This window comes from Pan troglodytes, chromosome 8 (assembly GCF_028858775.2).
Source record: "Pan troglodytes isolate AG18354 chromosome 8, NHGRI_mPanTro3-v2.0_pri, whole genome shotgun sequence".
NCBI classification, from domain to species: Eukaryota; Metazoa; Chordata; class Mammalia; order Primates; family Hominidae; genus Pan; species Pan troglodytes.
The window spans coordinates 138,373,479-138,392,256 of NC_072406.2; the positions used below are offsets into that span (position 1 = coordinate 138,373,479).

At 41.4% G+C, this 18,778-nt stretch overlaps 1 protein-coding gene and 1 pseudogene across 1 annotated transcript in view; one reads left to right on the forward strand and one right to left on the reverse strand.

Moving 5' to 3' along the window:
* The window catches only part of ADAM12 (ADAM metallopeptidase domain 12), a 374,324-nt gene that overhangs the window by 252,706 nt on the left and 102,840 nt on the right, over positions 1 to 18,778 (reverse strand). Inside the window, exon 3 of the mRNA XM_016919590.3 lies at positions 12,405 to 12,478. Coding sequence (XP_016775079.3) covers positions 12,405 to 12,478 — 74 coding nt within the window. The remainder of the gene's footprint in view (positions 1 to 12,404; positions 12,479 to 18,778) is intronic.
* Positions 6,306 to 6,904, forward strand: LOC107966712 (GTP-binding protein SAR1a-like; annotated as a pseudogene).

Genomic DNA, 18,778 nt, shown 5'->3' on the forward strand with positions numbered 1-18,778 from the left:
GAGCAATGGCAGCAGAACAGCACACATGCTGTGAATGGCAGTGCAGTGTCAAGCACACTGAATACCATATCCCTTATGTATTAGTCCGTTCTCGCACTGTTACAGAGAAATGCCTGAGTCTGGGTAATTTAAGAAGAAAAGAGGTTTAATTGGCTCATGGTTCTGCAAGCTGTACAAGAAGCATGACAGCTTCTGCTCGGCTTCTGAGGAGGCCTCAGGGAGCTTTCAATCATGGTGGATGGCAAAGTGGGAGCAAGCATCTCACATGGTCAGAGCAGGAGGAAGAGAGAAAGGTGGGAGGTTCCACACACTTCTAAACAACCAGATTTCACGAGAAGTCTACCATGAGAACAGCACTAGGGGGATGGTGCTAAACCACGCAGAAGAAACCTCTTCCATGATCCAATCACCTCCCACCAGGCTCCACCTCCAACACTGGGGATTACAACTGAACAGGAGATTTGATGGGACACAGATCCAAACCATATCACTGTGTCGTCCTAACAACCTGGGAGGAAGGTCTTACTCTCCATTTTAGAATGGAGGAGCTGAGGTGGCTTGTCTCCAAGCAGCCTGATACCCAAATCCAAATCCAAATCCTAACACTGTCAATCATCTCCTCTGATAGGGATACGGAAGCAGCTCTAGAAAGAGTCCAGGGAAGTCAGATTGGGTTTTGCTGTTGAATCACAGTTACACCCTTATTCATTAGCTCAGAAGAGTCACCTCAATCAGTGGTCCCCAAACTTTTTGGCACCTGAGACCGGTTTCATGGAAGACAATTTTTCCATGGACCGGGGTGGGGGCAGGGGATGCTTTCAGGATGATTCCAGCACATTGCATTTATTGTGCACTTTATTTCTATTATTACATTGTAATATATAATGAAATAATTATACAACTCACCATCACGTAGAATCAGTGGGAACCCTGAGCTGCTTTTTCTGCAACTAGACGATCCCATCTGGGGGTGATGGGAGACAGTGACAGATCATCAGGCATTAGATTCTCATAAGGAGCGGGCAGCCTAGATCCCTCGCATGCGCAGTTCACAGGAGGGTTCATTCTCCTAAGAGAATCTAATGCCGCCACTGATCTGACAGGGGGCGGAGCTCAGGCAGTAAATTGAGTGATGGGGAGCAGCCGTAAATACAGATGAAGCTTCACTCGCTCATCAGATACTCATCCCCTGCTGTGTGGCCCAGTTCCTAAGGGTTGGGGAGAGCACGTCAGAGAGGGTGTTGGGGACCCCTAGCCTAAATGGAGCTGGAGGATTGTGATTTTCCTAGAGTTACAAAAAAGAGAGGTGGGGGGCGGGGGGGTGGATTTAGAAGAAACTATCACCGTCTTCCTCTACACTATGTACCTTCATGGAGGAGGACAGGGGGGAGACCTTTTGTTAGATAATAAAAACAAACCAGGAGCCCAGCTTTGTTTTTTTAACTGGGGCAAAATACACATAACATAAAATTTATAATTTTAACCATTTGCAATTGTATAACTCAGTGGCGTTAAGCACATTCACAATTTTGTACAACCATCACTGACATCCATCTCCATAAGTCTTTCATCATCCCAAACAGAAACTTTGCCCACCAAACACCTCACTCCCTAACCCTCCAGTCCCTGGTAACCACCATTCTACTTTCTGTTTCTATGATTTTGCCTATTCGAATTTTGCCTATTCGAAGTACACCTCATGTAAATAGAATCGCATAATATTTGTCCTTTAGTGTCTGAGTTATTTCACTTAGCATGTCTTCAAAGTTCATGTGATGGCATGTGTCAGAATGTCATTCCTTTTGAAGGCTGAATAAAATTTCATTTTATGTATGCCACATTTTGTGTACTGATTCATCTGTCGATGAACACTTGGGTTGTTCCCACCTTTTGGCCACTGTGAATGCTGCTGCTACGAATGTGGGTGTACAAATCTCTCTGTAAGTCCCTGATGAAGCCCAGCTTTTTAATGATGATGCTACCTATGATGAGGAATAAAGATATGCCACATACTGTCAGCATGCAACAAATGAGCTAATGGTAAATACAGTTACGTTGCAGCTCTTTGTCATCACTAATGAACTGTGAAAACAATAGAAGTAAGAAACCAGTAAGAAGGCCTCAAGAAAACAGAGCTGTGACTATCAGTTGCAGTTTTCCCATGCATGTTATGAAACATGGCCAATCACAGACAGGGCTCAACTCCACTCAAGATAACGAGTTTGAAGTAAACACTTCTGAAAACAGTAATCTAGGATTTTGGCCTCCTGGGGCATGATACTGTAAGAATGTAGCAGAATCTGTGTTTATGAACTCAGCAAAATTATGTCAAAGAGTTACAGGAAAGGTTCCCGATCCAGACCCCAAAAGAGGGTTCTTGGATCTTACACAAGAAAGAATTCAGGGTAAGTCCACAGTTCAAAGCAAAAGCAAGTTTATTAAGAAAGTAAAGGAATAAGAATGGCTACTCCATAGACACAGCAGCCCCGAGAACTGCTGGTTATCCATTTTTATGGTTATTTCTTGATGATATGCTAAACAAGGGGTGGATTATTCATGCCTCCCCTTTTTAGACCATATAGGGTAACTTCCTGACATTGCCACAGCATTTGTAAACTGTCATGGTGCTGGTGGGAGGGTAGCAGTGAGGATGACTAGGGGTCACTCTTGTGACCATTTTAGTTTTGGTGGGTCTTAGCCAGCTTCTTTACTGCAAGCTGTTTTACCAGCAAGGTCTTTATGACCTGTATTTTGTGCCAACATCCTTCTCATCCTGTGACTTAGAATGCCTTAACTGTCTAGGAAGGCAGCCCAGTAGGTTTCAGCCTCATTTTACCCAGCTCCTATTCAAGATGGAGTTGCTCTGGTTCAAACGCCTCTAACAAAACTTTCAAGCTTTCCAGAGAGTTAGTTTTATTGTCATAAGCAATCAATGAAAGCATCATGGTCTTTCTTTTGAGGACACAACAACTAGTAAAAATCCAGAAGAGACAGGCCATAACGACCCCAGCCTGCACAGTATCTGCACGTAACCATCCTGGTCGCACCAGGAGAGGGAAGGTGCAATGACAGCCACTAAGATGGCATCAGCCTCTCCACTGCTAGAGACCTCCTGGGAAGAGCCAGGACAGCCATTACTGTCCTCTTGGGATACAGAGTTGGGGAAAGGAGCTTAAGGCTGCAGGAGGATTTTCATCAGAAAACCCTGAGTCTGCAGTGTCAGAAGGGAAGGAGCGCAAGGGATGTAATGAAATGTGGAACTCCATCTCCATCTCAAATGCCCTTTCTCATTCTTCCAGCTTCAAAGAGTTCACTCAAGGACGCCACACTCTCAAATCACAACCCAGAGGGGCCTGTTTTAAAAAGGTTGATCTTAACCAGTTTAGGCACTTTCAAGTTAACTTGGGTTGAGGAACAAAAAGCTCTAAAAATGGTGTTCTGACCTTTTTCAACGTCTATACAACTTCAAAGTATGAAATGAGGGGAGAAGCTCAAGGGAATTTAGCTCTTACTCAGGAAACAAAATTTAGCTCAATTAAAAAGATCTTAAATGTTAAGGTTGAGAGATTTTAACTTAAATCTGAAGGAGTTTGGTCTAGTTAGATTGCTGAAGTGCATGTAGCTTGAGTTAATTCCCTGAGTCTATAGTCATGCTTAGAGAATTTTTGACTGCACCATCACCCTTTCATCAAAGTGGGCAGAGATGACCCCTCTGGTAGCACCTGATTCTCCAAGGCAGGGGATGGGGCTTTTTACGCTGCAGGCATTAGGCAAGCTGAAGAGGTGTGGTCACTCCCTGTAGGAAAGAACATTCCTGTGGGCGATGCATCAGCTAAGACAGATATCCCAAATTCTCACAGAAGGATCCAATGGGCTGGAATTTCCCTGCTGGCCCCAGTGCTGTCCAACAGAACTTTCTATGATGATGGAAATGTCCGTCTAGCCACACATGGCTATTGAATACTTGAACTGTGGCTAGTTTGAGCAAGGAACTAAAATTTTAATTTTATTTAAATTAAACTTAATTTAAATAGCCACATGTGGCTAGTGGCTCTCTAAGTAAAGTGTGAATATAACTCCTAGCAGAATGTGTTAAAAATATAGACCCTCAGGCCCTATGGCTGGGGATTCTGGTTAAATAGCGGTGGCGCCAGGCATTGCCCTTTATAACAAGCGCTCCAGGTGGTCCTGATGCTGGTGGTCTTGAAGCAATGCTCTAGACTTCAAGGAGGGCAGGAGTCCATGTGTGAGCTCCTGGTAGTGGGGAACACCCACTGCATGGAGACAGACTATAGGAAGGATATGGAATAGGGCCTGGTAGCGATCCTAGAGGCCAGAGGCTCACCCACTAGGCTCCAGCTTAGAATTCAGTGGAGCACTGACATTGCCTTGGGTTGTGACAGCTATTTAGATACCGTCAGGGTCACAGCTGATGCCTCTCCATGTTCTGCCCACTGCCGGCTCCTGATCTCCAGCTCATAGCTGCCAGCCACTGGTCAGCGGCAAACATCCATGAACACCCCCCTTCAAAAATGCCATGCCCAGTTCTACAAGGGCCCTCCACAGGTCACCTCCAGAGTGAATTCTGTGAAACCCAATATTCAGCCCCTCCCAGACTCTCAGGACCATGCCTACCATGACCCACATCTTTGTGTCTCTGGCCACTGCTCAAAGGGCAAGTTCTTGGTCCTTTTCCAGGGTTCTCTATTCCGATTGAAGGCATCACTGTTCTCCCGGCATCTCAGGTAAGAATTGTATGCCTTCCTTTCCATGATCCCACACATTCCATCATTCATCATGTTCTGTCCATTCTGCCTACTTAACATTTCTTAACTACTTACTCCTTCCCACCAATACTCTCTTGGCTCAAGCCATTATCAGCTCTCCCTGGACAGCAGCAATATGCAGTCCCTTGACCACACCCACTCTACCCTCCCAGCTAGTCTTCACAGGCAGCCAGATGGACTTTAAAAGACTGAATTTTGGTGGAGAGCAGTAGCTCATGCCTTTGGCAGGCCGAGGTAGGCAAATTGCTTGAGGCCAGGAGCTCAAGTCTGGTCTGGGCAACATGGTGAAACCCAGTCTCTACAAAAAATAGAAAAACTAGCTGGATATTGCAGCGCATGCCTGTAGTCCCAGCTACGAGGGAGGCTGAGGTGGGAGGATCACCTGGGCCCAGAGCAGTCAAGGCTGCAGTGAGCTGTGATTCCACAAATGCATTCCAGCCTAGGCAACAGAGTGAGACCCTGTCTCAAACAAATGAAAAGCAGAATCTTATCATGTCATTGTTCTGCCTACAGGCCTTTTCTTCTATGGCGTGCCACTGTATTTAGGAATAAAGTCAAGATCCTTATCAGGACACACAACCCCTGTATGGCCTGGCTTCCTCTCTCTCTCTCCTTCTTGGTCATCAGTACAAAGACCTTCTAGAATCTGAGAAGCTGGACATTTACTTCTGCTCTTCTTTCTCTCTCTACCTCCTGCCCTCCTTGACTGGGCTCTTCCCTCTGTGTGCACAGCTTAAGAGCTGCTTCATTCTACATCTTCCCTCCCCAGACCAGGCATTGGCCCCATACCTTCCCCTCTTGAGCACTGAGCAATGCAGTCATCCAGTTACTGTTTTTGTAATGATCTGCTTATTGTTGGGCTCCTTGACTAAATTCTAAGAGGACAGGAACTTTATTTTATTCACTACTCTCCCTCCAGGGTCAATTATACTGTCTGGTATTAAACACATATTTGTGAATAAATAACCAGGTGAAGAAGTGAATGAGCAAGTGATTTAACACATCAATAAAGATTAATTAATAAAGATAATTAATATGACAGATGATAATCATTAAAGATGGCAGATTAGGCCAATGTTTTCCAACACGACCTCTGACATCAGAAGAGCTGACAATTGTTGACATGACTTTTATAACTTTTGATCTTGGGAGGCATGAGCAAGCACATTGTCTTAATTAGCTTTATTAATTATTAATGTTTAGTAAAGATAATTATTAATAAGATATTAATAAAGATTCTGATAAAGATCAGTGAATAGTAGAAGGGAAGCTGAGAGCTGGAAACATGAGACTATAATTTCTGAGATATGGTTCCATCGACATTTGTTTAGTCACTAATTAGAATCACCAGCCAGTTTAGAACTCCCCATTCCTAAGGGCAGGCTTCAGGGAGGGGGTGTGATGTCCACCTGGTGAGTCACTGCTGGTCCGGGTGCTGCTGGTCTGTGTGCTCCGAGGGAGGGTCCAGGCCATGCGCTGCCTCCAGGGGAGCCCCTCAGGCTATGGTCAGCATTAATAATGTCTTTCATCTGTGAGTGGATCTACAATGGCTTCTACAGTGTGCTCCAGTTTCTAGGACTCTACAAGAAATCTAGTAAACTTGTTCTCTTGGGTTGGGACAATGTGGATGAAACCATTCTTCCTCATATGCTCAAAGATGGCGGATTGGGCCAACAGGCTCCAACACGACCTCTGACATCAGCAGAGCTGACAACTGCTAGCCTGGCTTTTACAACTTTTGATCTTCTGGGGCATGAGCAAACACGTTGGATTTGGAACAGTGATATCCCAGCAATAAATGGGATTGCCTTTCTGGGGTACTGTGCAGATTGTCCTCAGATCCTGGAATCCAAAGTGGAGCTCAATGCTTCAATGACTGATGAAAGAATATCCCATGTGCCAGTCCTTATCTTGATTAGCAAAAATTGGACAGAACAGGCACAATCAGTGAAGAAAAACTCTGTCTGCCATTTGGTCTTTATGGACAGACCACAGGAAAGGGAACTCGTGACCCTGAAGGAGCCAAATGCCTTTTCCAAGGAATCGTTCACATTCAGTGTGTACAACAACAGGGCTATGGCAAGGGCTTCTGCTGGTTTGCCCAGTATATTGACTGATGGTTGGGCAGTGAAAATAAAAGTTTAACTTCTTAAAAAAAAAAAAAAAAGATGGTGGGCGGGGAGGGGGTAAACAGTCTAGGCTTCTTCTGCAAGAGAAGAAGAAAAAAGGAATAGCACTCTACACTCAAAGATTTTAAAAGTCCAATCCCTGGGCATGTCAAGATTGTAAAGGTAAGAACCCTACAGCAGCTGGATCCCAAAGGACCAGCCTGGCGTGTCTGTTCCAGGTCTTGTGAGCATTGAGATGTTTGGCCATCACCAAGAATTGGAGGTAAAGAGTAGGCATAACCTGATTTCCATTAATTTAGAAACTCTGAAACAGAACATAATATAATTCAGTAAAATAATTAAGATTGCTGGATCCACAGAGAAATGTTATTGAGTCATTCAAACCTGATCATCAAAATTAACATGAGCTATAATCTTCCTGCATTGACTGGACACAGATGCTTATTCCATTTTGCAGACAAGGAGGCCAAGGTGGGCAGATCGCTGGAGGCCAAGAAGGAAGTGGAGAGAATATCAGTAGCTTGCTGTTGGGAGCAATGCTGCTTTCAAAGCCCGGGCTCCTAACTCCAAATCCTGTGTTCCTTTCTGGAAGGTTTTCTCCTTGAATTGTTTCTCACCCCACCCAAGTGACCTTCGACCTCCTGGGAACTCACTTCTGGCTTGGTCCAGATTGTCGAGACTCCATCATCCACTCATTTGAGGAGTGCTTATCGATGCCTATGATGAGCCACGCTGTCCTACCCCTGAGCGTAAGGATGCCATGGTTGGCGGAAGAGGAAAGGAAAGAAGCATCCAATGGTGGAAATGAGAATAAAGTGGCAGGTGGCTCTCTGATGTCAGGCTTGCAACGGCGAAGGATGCAGGGTTTTGGCTGTGCCCCACCCTGTGTAGCAGAGGACTGACCTCCCCTGTCTAGGACCCACCACATATACCCCCACACGCTCAGGTGGCAGTCACGTTTTTAGCAGCCACATTGCCTCAGGGGCTTGAGTATGCAGGTCTCATTCACAAGAACTACTAACAAATTTCCTTCTGAACTTGCAACGTTTATTTTTTTGTTAACCCAAGCACAGGATTTTACATTTATCCCCATTAAATCTCATCTTGTTAGTTTTGGCCCATTGATCCAAACTGCTGAAATCTTCATAATCCAGATTTTGCCGTGCCAAGCACAGTTATTCCCCCTAGCTCTGCATTGCCAGGAAATGTGATGAGAGCACCTTTTATGTCTTCATCGAGATGGTCCATGAAACTGTGGGCCAGGACAAGGCCATGCACACAGCCCTAAGGCCACCGGCAGCAACCTCAGTCGCCCTCTTCAACATGGGTTGGGTCAAGAGGAACAATGGCTTGATATCCTCTGGATGGTGATTCAGCCAACTAAACCATCTAATGCCATCTCCACACTGGTTACATTTCTCCATTCTGTACCATGATATTCTGAGAGGTGATCTAAGATAAATGTCTTTCCAAATATTTATACCCATGTTTAGCCATTTTTAAATGCCCTTTCTGTTATTGTTCTAGAGTGAATACTAATTAAAGTTGCCCTGTAAGAGATGTCTGGAATCGTTCTAGGCAAAATAAGTCAGTGCTGAAGTTATTCTATCCCAGAGATACCCCAAACATAAATTCAATGGGCTACGGACTTCCCATGGCAAGTGCCTTCAATCAGTGATGGGAACAGAACTTGAAGGCATGCTGGGATTGAGAGATGTAGGGAACGTGATCTACTGCCATCACTCTTCATTATCCTAAACTGGAAAAGCTGATGCCAAAGCTGGCCAGCCTGTCCAATAAAACATTTTGATCAAAGATACAATTTCACAGAATACCTGTGTAAGGGATGGCCTGAGAGTCCACAGGGATCTAGTAGAAGTATGAAAGTTATCAACCTGGTTTCTACAGGTCCATAGGCAGACAGCAATATTGTGCAAAATGCTTCTCAGGGGCTATACAAATACAGATTTTAAGTGAACAGCATCCAATCTTTTCATAAATTAGGGATGTTAGAAGGTAAATAAAAGAGATTCCCTGAAAAACTATTTAATAAAAATTCAGCCCTGTGCCATGAAGAACCGGTTCACCACAGAAGCATTTTGAGTAGGATTAATTAGATGACTCTCAGCATTAGCTATAGACTTAAGAGACTGGGACCGCTTTAATTTAGGTTGTGGTTTCTAAGCAGGTTTTTCAATTACAGTAAACTTCTGGATATTTAAAGACCCAATATTCAATGAGTAGATATTTTTTGCTCTTTAAAAGTCACCAGAGGCCTTCCAGAGGCCTCTCAAAATAACTTTTATCATTTTCTTTTTAGGAATAATAAATATGTTAGCAATCTTCTTTTCAACCATTATCAAGTTTTTACGATAGTTTTTTTCCTTCAAAAGAAAATGTTTTTTCCTAATTTTAAAAGTAATATTTTATTTTTGCGAAACATTAATACAATAAAGAAAGTAAATATCCTCTATAATCTTCCTACTCAGAGATACATGTCATGTGTATAATTTTAAAATAAAAATTGAATACTATGTAAACTATTTTCATTTTTTAGAAAACAAACACTAGCAGGAAACAACTATTATCTAACATGCTACTTACATTGATTATACCATGAATTTTTTATAATAAAAGTCTCATCGTTTTAAATTGTTGTATGGTATCCTGTTTCATAGCTGATTATTGAATCAGTCTCCTATTGACGTACTTTTAGGTAAAACATCTTTAAGCACAGGGCTGACTCTGGGGCTGAAGGTGTTGGAGCGGTATACTAACCAGCTTGCCTTCTGATTGGTCAGCTGTTCATCCTGATTGATCAGGCCTTTTATTGTACTCATTGTTAAACATGTAAATGGCCTCTGCTTATATTTTTATCTCTGGGTTCTTATAGTTTCATTTGTAAAAACTCTCGGACTTGAATCTATTGGGCCAATGGCTCTGCAAATTAAAAATTCTATTATATACTAAATGATTGATTGCCTTTGGTGTCTAACAGCATTACGTGCCAGTAGTGCACAAGCATTTCACTCTACTTGATTTTTTTTGTTTTTAGTATTCATTGCATCAAAGGTATAGTTAATTTGGAATAGGTATGTAACCTTTTGCAAAAAAATTGTTATACTGAAGTATTTTTGGTAATGCATCATTCAAATAGTAATATTGGCATCCTCTTATTATGAAAATGTTACTTTTCATATAATGGAATTTCTAAAATTGGTACAAGTTATACAATTAAAATTATAGCATATCATAGGAACATATGAAACATTTTCTATGTATTTTTGAAAATGCAGTCTGACAGTGAGGTTGCAAAGAGAGAAATAAATTAAAAAGATAGTTTTGTTTTCAACTTTTATAATTTTGAGATTATCTCATGAAAGACTCAGAATTGAAAGAGAGCAAATTAAGTCACCTTTTAAAATGATATTTATACAAATTAGCTACTCTCTAGCAGTCAACGTGTATTATAGCATCTGCAGTAATGGAAGGTACATCATTTTCAGGGGGAACCATGGACAAGGCTATTAAGTCACATTACAAACTCAGAGAACCAGACGGGCTCTAAGAAATTATTTATCTATGGAAATGTGTGTCCATTATGAAGCTAAATGAAGTAGTAGGATATAAAATTGCAGACTGTGATATCAACTAAGAAGACAAAAGAAACAAAGGCTTATTTATAAGAAAAAAAATCCATCTATATAATTCACCAGAATCTTAAACAGGATTGTGTTTGGTGGTAAAAGTACTTTTTAAAAAATGTTAGAGTTATTTGTTCCCTTCCCCCCTATAATGTTCAGTTTTCTTCACTGGGTATGTATATTATTTTCATAGTAAAAACAACTTAAGGTTTTTATGAGGTCGATTTTTGCTTCTCTACCTGCAGTCGTAATGCTCCATAAAACATTCAGGATTAGCCTCCCCTCATGCTGTGCACCACGTTTCTTCCAACAGCCTAACAATGGGAGCAGGTGCAATAAAGAACACTCCTAAATCCAGCTGCCCACCACAACGACCCTGTCGAGAAAATGCATCACCACCAGCAGCCTTAGATGCTTTTGATCTTTCACGGAATGCCTAGCTTCTTCCATTGAGATATTTTCAAAACCATACATAAAAATGTACAAAAATGTGTGCCCCTCAATATTCTTATGTAAAGAAATAGAGTATGAAAATATATACTTTGCTAAGGGAGATGGATCAAAAGCAATATACAGTTTTCTCTTCAGATTCCTGATTATATAATACATGTGTCTGAACCTCTATTTTAAGAGCAAGTCACAAGAAAAGCTAAAAACACCTCATTTCTTGTTTCCAAAGCTTCTGATCTATTTAATGGTGAGCAGTAAGAATGTAAGAAAAAAAACACAAAAGAGGCAGGTTGCAGATCCCAGGGAGCAGGTAGTGTGATTTTTGTATACATTTTTATATATCGCGGCATTAGATACAGAACTTTCGGGCTGGCTGTTGATTGACTGTCTTTCGTCTGTCTTGCTTAAAACACTCAAATCAAAGCACCAACACAAGTAAATGATCTGAGTTGTTTACAGGGAGATGTTGAGTCAGGTTCTGGGACTCCACGTCTCTGACAGAACTCATCCCAGTGAGGGCCTGCGACCTCTACTCTTGTTTCAGAAAAAATCAGCATCCTGCTGATGGGTGAGGAACAGGAACCAGTACTTTTGGAAGAGAGAAACTGCTACTTTGACCAAGCAGGACTTGGAAAATTGACTTCTATCTTTACATACAGATTGCTTATTAGAAGAACTAATAAGCTCTTCTTTTATGGTACTAATGAAATAGAATATTAAGGAGTCCTTTAGATCTGAGGAATCTGTGGGGATAGCCAGGGTGCAAAGAATAAGAAAACGAGTGGTTTGTCTTATGGTTGGAGGCAGACAAAGTTTTCTGCTAGTAAGGCATACAAAATTCATAATAGTATCCAAGTGGCCCAGAAAAAGCCATAATGCCATTTTCTGGAAATTTATATAATTTTTCCATAAAAGGACCAATTTTTAAAAATAAGAAGATGACAGAAATAGTCCAAATCACTGGAGATAAGCTTTGAAAGATAAAATAAACTCTTGGTATTTCTCAGGGAGAAGATAATTTCTATCAGTTTGAAGCTGTTTCCCCTAATATAATCCAGGAGTTGTCAAAAGTCAACTAATTATGAAACTCTGTTATTTGAACAGTACAGGGATGCTTAAATTAAATCTTTGAACAACCAGGCACTGAAAAAATAAAACATCAGAACTATGAAAAAATAGTGTTGAGTTATAAAATTCCTTAATAGAGTGATAAAATTCTTTATTTTTCCATTAGATAATTTTTTAAAGTTAATTCTCACCTCAAATCCAAATTTGGATTACAAATCCATGCATTTCGTTCTTTGTTTCTAAACCCCAACATAAATCACAGAGCACTTTTCCGTCCATGGTGTCTTAACTTTCTCCTATCATGCAATAAACAAGAATTAACTTACTCATTTCTTTCCAGATTTATGATCAGTTCTTTGCTTTCCCGTTGTAGTCGAATATTCAGCACTTCTGGATGATTCTGAAAGATAAACAACAAAAGTCAGTTGAAAAACGCTTGGCTTTGATTTGCAAATAGCTGAATAAGACCCACAGGCGTAGTCAATTGAGGGAATAAACGATGCGGTCAACCTAAGAAAGAGCCAAATGCCATCATAATGCAGTGTATAAATGAAGGTTTCTTAGCAGCTTAAAAAGAGCAGTGAAGGCCAGGCACCAGAGGATTGCTTGAGTCCAGGACTTTGAGACCAGCCTAGGTGGGCAACACAGTGAGACCCTATCTCTACAAAAAGTAAAAATAAAAAAAATCATAATATTAGCCAGGGGTGGTAGTTTGTGCCTGTGGTCCTAGCTACTTGGGTGGCTGAGGCGAGAGATCACTTGAGCCCAGGGGTTCGAGGCTGCAGTGAGCTATGGTCACGCCACTGCACTCCAGCCTGGGTGGCAGAGTGAGACTCTGTCTCAAAAAAAAAGAAAACAAGCCTGTAATCCCAGCACTTTGGGAGGCCGAGGGGTGGGGGGCGGGGGGGTGGATCACCTGAGGTCAGAAGTTCAAGACCAGCCTGGCCAATATGGTGAAACCCCATCTCTATTAAAAATACAAAAAATTAGCCTGGTGTGGTGGCACACCCCTGTAATCCCAGCTACTCAGGAGGCTGAAGCAGGAGAATCGCTTGAACCCGGGAGGCCGAGGCTGTAGTGAGCCAAGATTGCACCATTGCACTCCAGCCTGGGCAACAAGAGCGAAACTTCGTCTCAAAAAAAAAAAAAAAAGAAGAAGACAAGAGTGGAGGGAGAGTTGGGTTATCCCACAGAACAGGCACCACAAACTCAAGGAGACCTCATTCTTCCTGGTCAGCATTGCATGAGTGCAGAAAGTGGAGACTCAGTCTTGCTGAGACATGATCACCACCACACTCAATTAGTGCTTCCTTCAGTTATGTTGACTTCGTCTGCCTTTGCTTTGTCAGTTATTTCGGTACTAGGCTTGTAAGAAAGCATGAGAATGAGAAGTTCATACATACTTTTCTAATATTTCGTATTTGAAAGTCAGTCTTATAACTCCAGAGCTCAAAAGATCTTTTCACAATATATATGTTTCAGCTATACCATGACTTAACTAACCACATGCCACTACACTTTAAGATGAAATGGATTGTGGGTTCCAAATGTCCAATATGAAAATAATTAGTTAAAGTAAAACAGAATTTAAAGAAAACCCATAACAACTGAAGGTCACATGAGTTTTGGGGAAAAAAATGAGTTAAGGCAAAACATGCCTTAACTAAGGCCATATAACTGGGGTAGAGTCACAAAGGCTGAAACATTATTTGCTTTATTTTTAGGGCAGCCCTTTGCATATCTTCTTGTAGTCTTTCTGTGTCTCTCATGGTAGCCATTAGCCGCATATGGCTATTTAAGTTAATTAAAATGAAATGAAATTTAAAAATTAGTTCACCAGTCATACTGGACACATTGCCAGACTCAATAACTTGGTGTGACAGGTGGCTACCACTGTGGGACAGCACAGATATGGAGCATTTCTATCATCATGGAATGTTCTATTGGACAGCTCTGAGTCAGTGATAAAGACCTACAACTTACATCATCCAATTGCCACCTGAGAATTAGATTATTTTAAATATCAGGGCCTTCAGGAGATAAAATTAGGTACAAACTCAAGGGTTTTTTTCTTATGAGCTTCAAGGAGGTTCTTTCTCAATTTTCATTGATGGATGATATTATTTTAAATAGTTATTTAAACTTGAGAGTTAAATTGGTGAATTTCCAGATATATGAAATTCTTATGTATCTTTTCTGGGTTTACACAGGCCTTGTTTTTGATGGATTTACTCTAGCAAAAGAGTACAAAAACATACCAAATTTATATATTTTGATACTGTCTGGTGTTTATAAGAACTGTATGCATTTCTGAGTGTTACTCGACTTTGAAAATTAATCTATTGGATCCTACATTCCAAGAAACATGCACCATTTCTTTGTAGTGTAGTGTGTCAAAGTGTTCTTATGCCCTTACGGGTATTTGCTTTCGAGTCCATCACAGGGACTCTTTCATATTTGCCTATACTTGCTGACACCCGGGCTGAACTACAAACACTTCCATAATGTCTCTTCAGGGTTTGCAATATGTACCCATTAATTATATGTGTGAAGAACAAGATTATTAATTATATTTACAATAAAATATTAGAACAAAATATGTCTCAATATTCTGTCAAAATGTGCCCAAACACACCATATGTATGTATACATGTGTGTGTATAACATGTTTCATATGTATGTATATATAAGTAACTTAGTTACTTTAGTTACAAATTGTGTTTGCCTAAGATATCAATGCACAGATCACATACCTTAAATGGAAATCCTGACAATTTTATATGTGAATAAAAATATATTATTTGCAATATCCCTTTTCCCCCAAAGAATTGAGGTAGTTTAAGCATTAACATTTGTAGTAATTCCACATAAAGTACTAGAAGTGTTAGGAGAGTCCAATGTCAACATCTTGCAGAAGAACATATTTTCCTTCAGGGAAGATCTTTATGTACATTAGTTGAGGTATGACTAGTAAAGGAGAAATCAATAGAGAGGGAGAACAGACAGCTACTTTAATTGAAGACCACTAATTGCCTTAGACTTCTTAAAAGCATGTATTCATTCCATTTTCTTTTGATTGTTACCCACTGGAGATGATGAAGTAGTATCGGTAAAATACGGCATTCCTTTTCTTAAAAATGATATATTGATTACCCTAATGGAACTGTGTCTTTTATTGAATGCTTAAAGAACTGTACCTGCTGAATAAATCAATTAAATGCTAATCAATGGGCCAGAAATGTTTTGGCAGTAATTGCTGCTCTATTATTTTAATTGGGAAAGTACATCCAAGAGTATATAAAATGTATAAGTACAATTTGAAAAACAACGATTAAAATAAACACCAGGGCACCTACTACCCAGCTGAAAAAGCAGACTATTTCTATAATCTTAGAAGCCCCCATATTAGTTTGGTGGGGCTGTCATAACACACACCAGAGACTGTGTGGCTTAAACAACAGAAATTTATCTTATAGCTTTGGAGCTAGATGTCCAAGATGAAGGCATTGGCAGGTTTGGTTTCTTCTGAGGCCGCTTTCCTTGGCTTTGAGACAGTTGCCTTCTTACTGTGTCCACAGATGGCCTTTTGTATGTCTGTGTCCTGATCTCTTCTTATAAGGACACCAGCCATATAAGATTAGGGGCCACACATATGACCTCATTTCACCTTAATGGCCTTTTTAAAGGGCCTTTCTCCAAATACAGTCACATTCTAAGGTACCGGGGTTAGGATGTCAATACAGGAATTTGCTGGGGGGAAGGGAGAGGAAATTCATCTCATATACTTTCTCATGCTAAATTCATTATTACATTTCCCTTATTCCCAACCATTGGTAACCATTATGCTGAAGTTTCTATTAATCATTATCTTGATTTCCTCTACAGTTTTATTTCTAGTGTACATATTCCTAAGCAATACACTGTTTAGTTTTACCCTGTTTTGAACCTTACAAAAATGGCCTCATACTTTGTCCATTCTTCTATGACTGGTTTCTTTTACTTAATCTTATATTTGTTAGATTTATACATATGGTTGTATACAGCTGTAGTCCATCTATTTTCATTGCTATGTAGTATTCTATTGCACAAACAATGTGTAAGTCCTTTCTCCTACAGGTGGACTTTGGCATTCTTTCTCTCCACCCTTCTTTTTGCTCTTAAAATGTTGTTATGCATGTTCTTGTGTACATGTCTCCTACTACAGCAGTCCCCAACATTTTTGCCACCAGTGGCCGGTTTTGTGGAAGACAATTTTTCCATGGAACTGGGGCTGGGGGTGGGGGATGGTTTCGGGATGATTCAAGCACATTATTATTACTTACTGTGTACTTTATTTCTATCATCATTACATTGTAATACATAATGAAATACAACTCACCATAATGTAGCATCAGTGGGAGCCCTGAGATTATTTTTCTGCAACTAGATGGTCCCATCTGGGGGTGATGGAAGACAGTGACAGATCATCAGGCATTAGATTCTCATAAGGAGCCCATAACCTAGATCCCTCACGTGCACAGTTCACAACAGGGTTTGTGCTCCTATGAGAACCCAGTGCCTCCGCTAATCTGACGGGAGGCGGAACTCAGGCAGTGATGTGAGTGGTGGGGAGCTGCTCTAAATACAGAGGTAGCTTCTCAGCCTGCAGCTCACCTCGCCTGCTGCCGTGTGGCCTGGTTCCTAGGCTACAGGGGTTGGGGACCCCTGCCTTGCTGGACAGATATGAGTTTCCCTGGCTAATCTGGGATGGAAACTCTGGGTGGTGTAGTTTGCACATGTTTGACTTTACCAGGGATCTTTAAATTGTTTTCCAAAGTACAAATGGGTTATAAATGTTTCTCTCATTCCATAGCCTCATGAATATCTGGCAAAAATTTAAAAAGGCGGGCAGCCCCAATCTGCTGACTGTGCAACTGCGGCTCACTCGGGTTTTCCTTTACACCTCCCTCCTCAGTAGCAAGACAGAGCACCTTTGCTTATGTTTATGGAACATTTGATTTTCTTCTCCTGTGAAATACTTGCTCATGTCTTCTGACCATTTTCTTGCCTGCTTTCTTCCTCCTCCCTTTCTCTTGTCATTGTGAATCTGTAGTTATTTCTACATTCTGGAAGCTATGCTTTTCTCTGTTTAATGTGTGACAAATATCTTCTCCCAGTTTGGGCTTTGTCTTTTCATCCTCTTAAGTGTGTTCTCATGAACAGAATGCCTTAATTTTAATAAAATCCTTCAGGGTTTAAAGTCTTTGTGCCTTATTTGAGAAATCCTTCCCTACTCCAAGATCAAAAAGCAGACTGTGTTATCTTCTAAATGTTTCATAATTTTGCCTTTCACATTTAAGTCCCATCCAGACTTGATTTTTGTGTCCAGTACAAAGTAGGAGTCCAACTCTACTTTAGAGAAAATGTGATTAACCAATTGTTCCAGCACCATTTGTTAAAAGTCTATCCATCCTGGCTGGGCACGGTGTCTCATTCCTGTAATCCCGGCACTTTGGGAGGCCAATGTGGGTGGATCATCTGAGGTCAGGCCTTTGAGACCAGCCTGGCCAATACGGTGAAACCCCATCTCTACTAAAAATACAAAAATTAGCTGGGTATGGTGGTGTGCTCCTGTAATCCTAGCTACTCGGGAGGCTGAGGCAGGAGAATCACTTGAACCCGGGAGGCAGAGGTTGCAGTGAGCTGAGAACACGTCACTGCACTCCAGCCTGGATGACAGAGCAAGACTCCATCTCAAAAAAAAAAAAAAAAAAAAAAAAGACCTATCCTTCCACCGTATCTGTAGCAGCCGTGTGGAGATCTGTTTCTGAGCTAATACCATGTGTCTCATTGTCTGTCCATGCACTAATGCCACCCTGTGTTAATTACTACAGCTTTACTCTGAGTCCTGAGGTTTGGTGAGTCTTCTCACCTCTACTATCTCAGCACCCTGGGATTGCTCCACTGTCTTCTGTTTCTATTTCTTTTTTATAAAAATGAGGTCTCAATATGTTACCCAGGCTGGTCTCAAACTCCTATCCTCAAGCAATCCTCCTGCCTCAGCCTCTCAAGTAGCTGGGACTACAGGCTCGAGCGATCACGGATGAGTTGGTTTCCATTCTTGTTGCTGAGAAGTCAGTCCTCAGCCTCCTTGGGCAGGTGACCCATCTCTTCTCTGCAGCTGCTTTTGTGATCTTTTTTCTTCCATGTTTGGCAGTGTGGCCATTGTATGTCTGGGTGTGAATTTTGTTTTATTTGTTCACTTTTGATTTGTCCTCCTTGGAGAAAGGATGCTCCCTTACTCTCTTCATTGGGGTTGTTTTATTTCTTATTCACCCATACACACTTGTCTGTCTTTTGCAGCGTTCAGGGCTCAATGGCAGGTTGGAAAAGGTAGGTAGGGTTAAGGGGGTGACCCAAGATTGGAGACTGTGCAGGCCAAGAGTGGCCGAAGGCCAGGGGAGAATACAGGCTGGAGGTGAGGGAGCCAGCAGGTAAGAGGAGCCGGTAGGTGCTGGCCATAAAAGGGCTACAGACTGAGAGACTGGACAGAGCTCTGTCTGTGGAATGGACATTCTAGAGAGGAAAGGACCACTTCCTATGGGATGCTGGGTAGGAGAGAAGGAAAGGGTTCTGCTGCAAGAGAAGCATTATAATTTGGAGGCAAGCTCTCCTCAACAAAGGTGACAAAAAAAGTCATGGCAATGTTCAACAGCTTCCT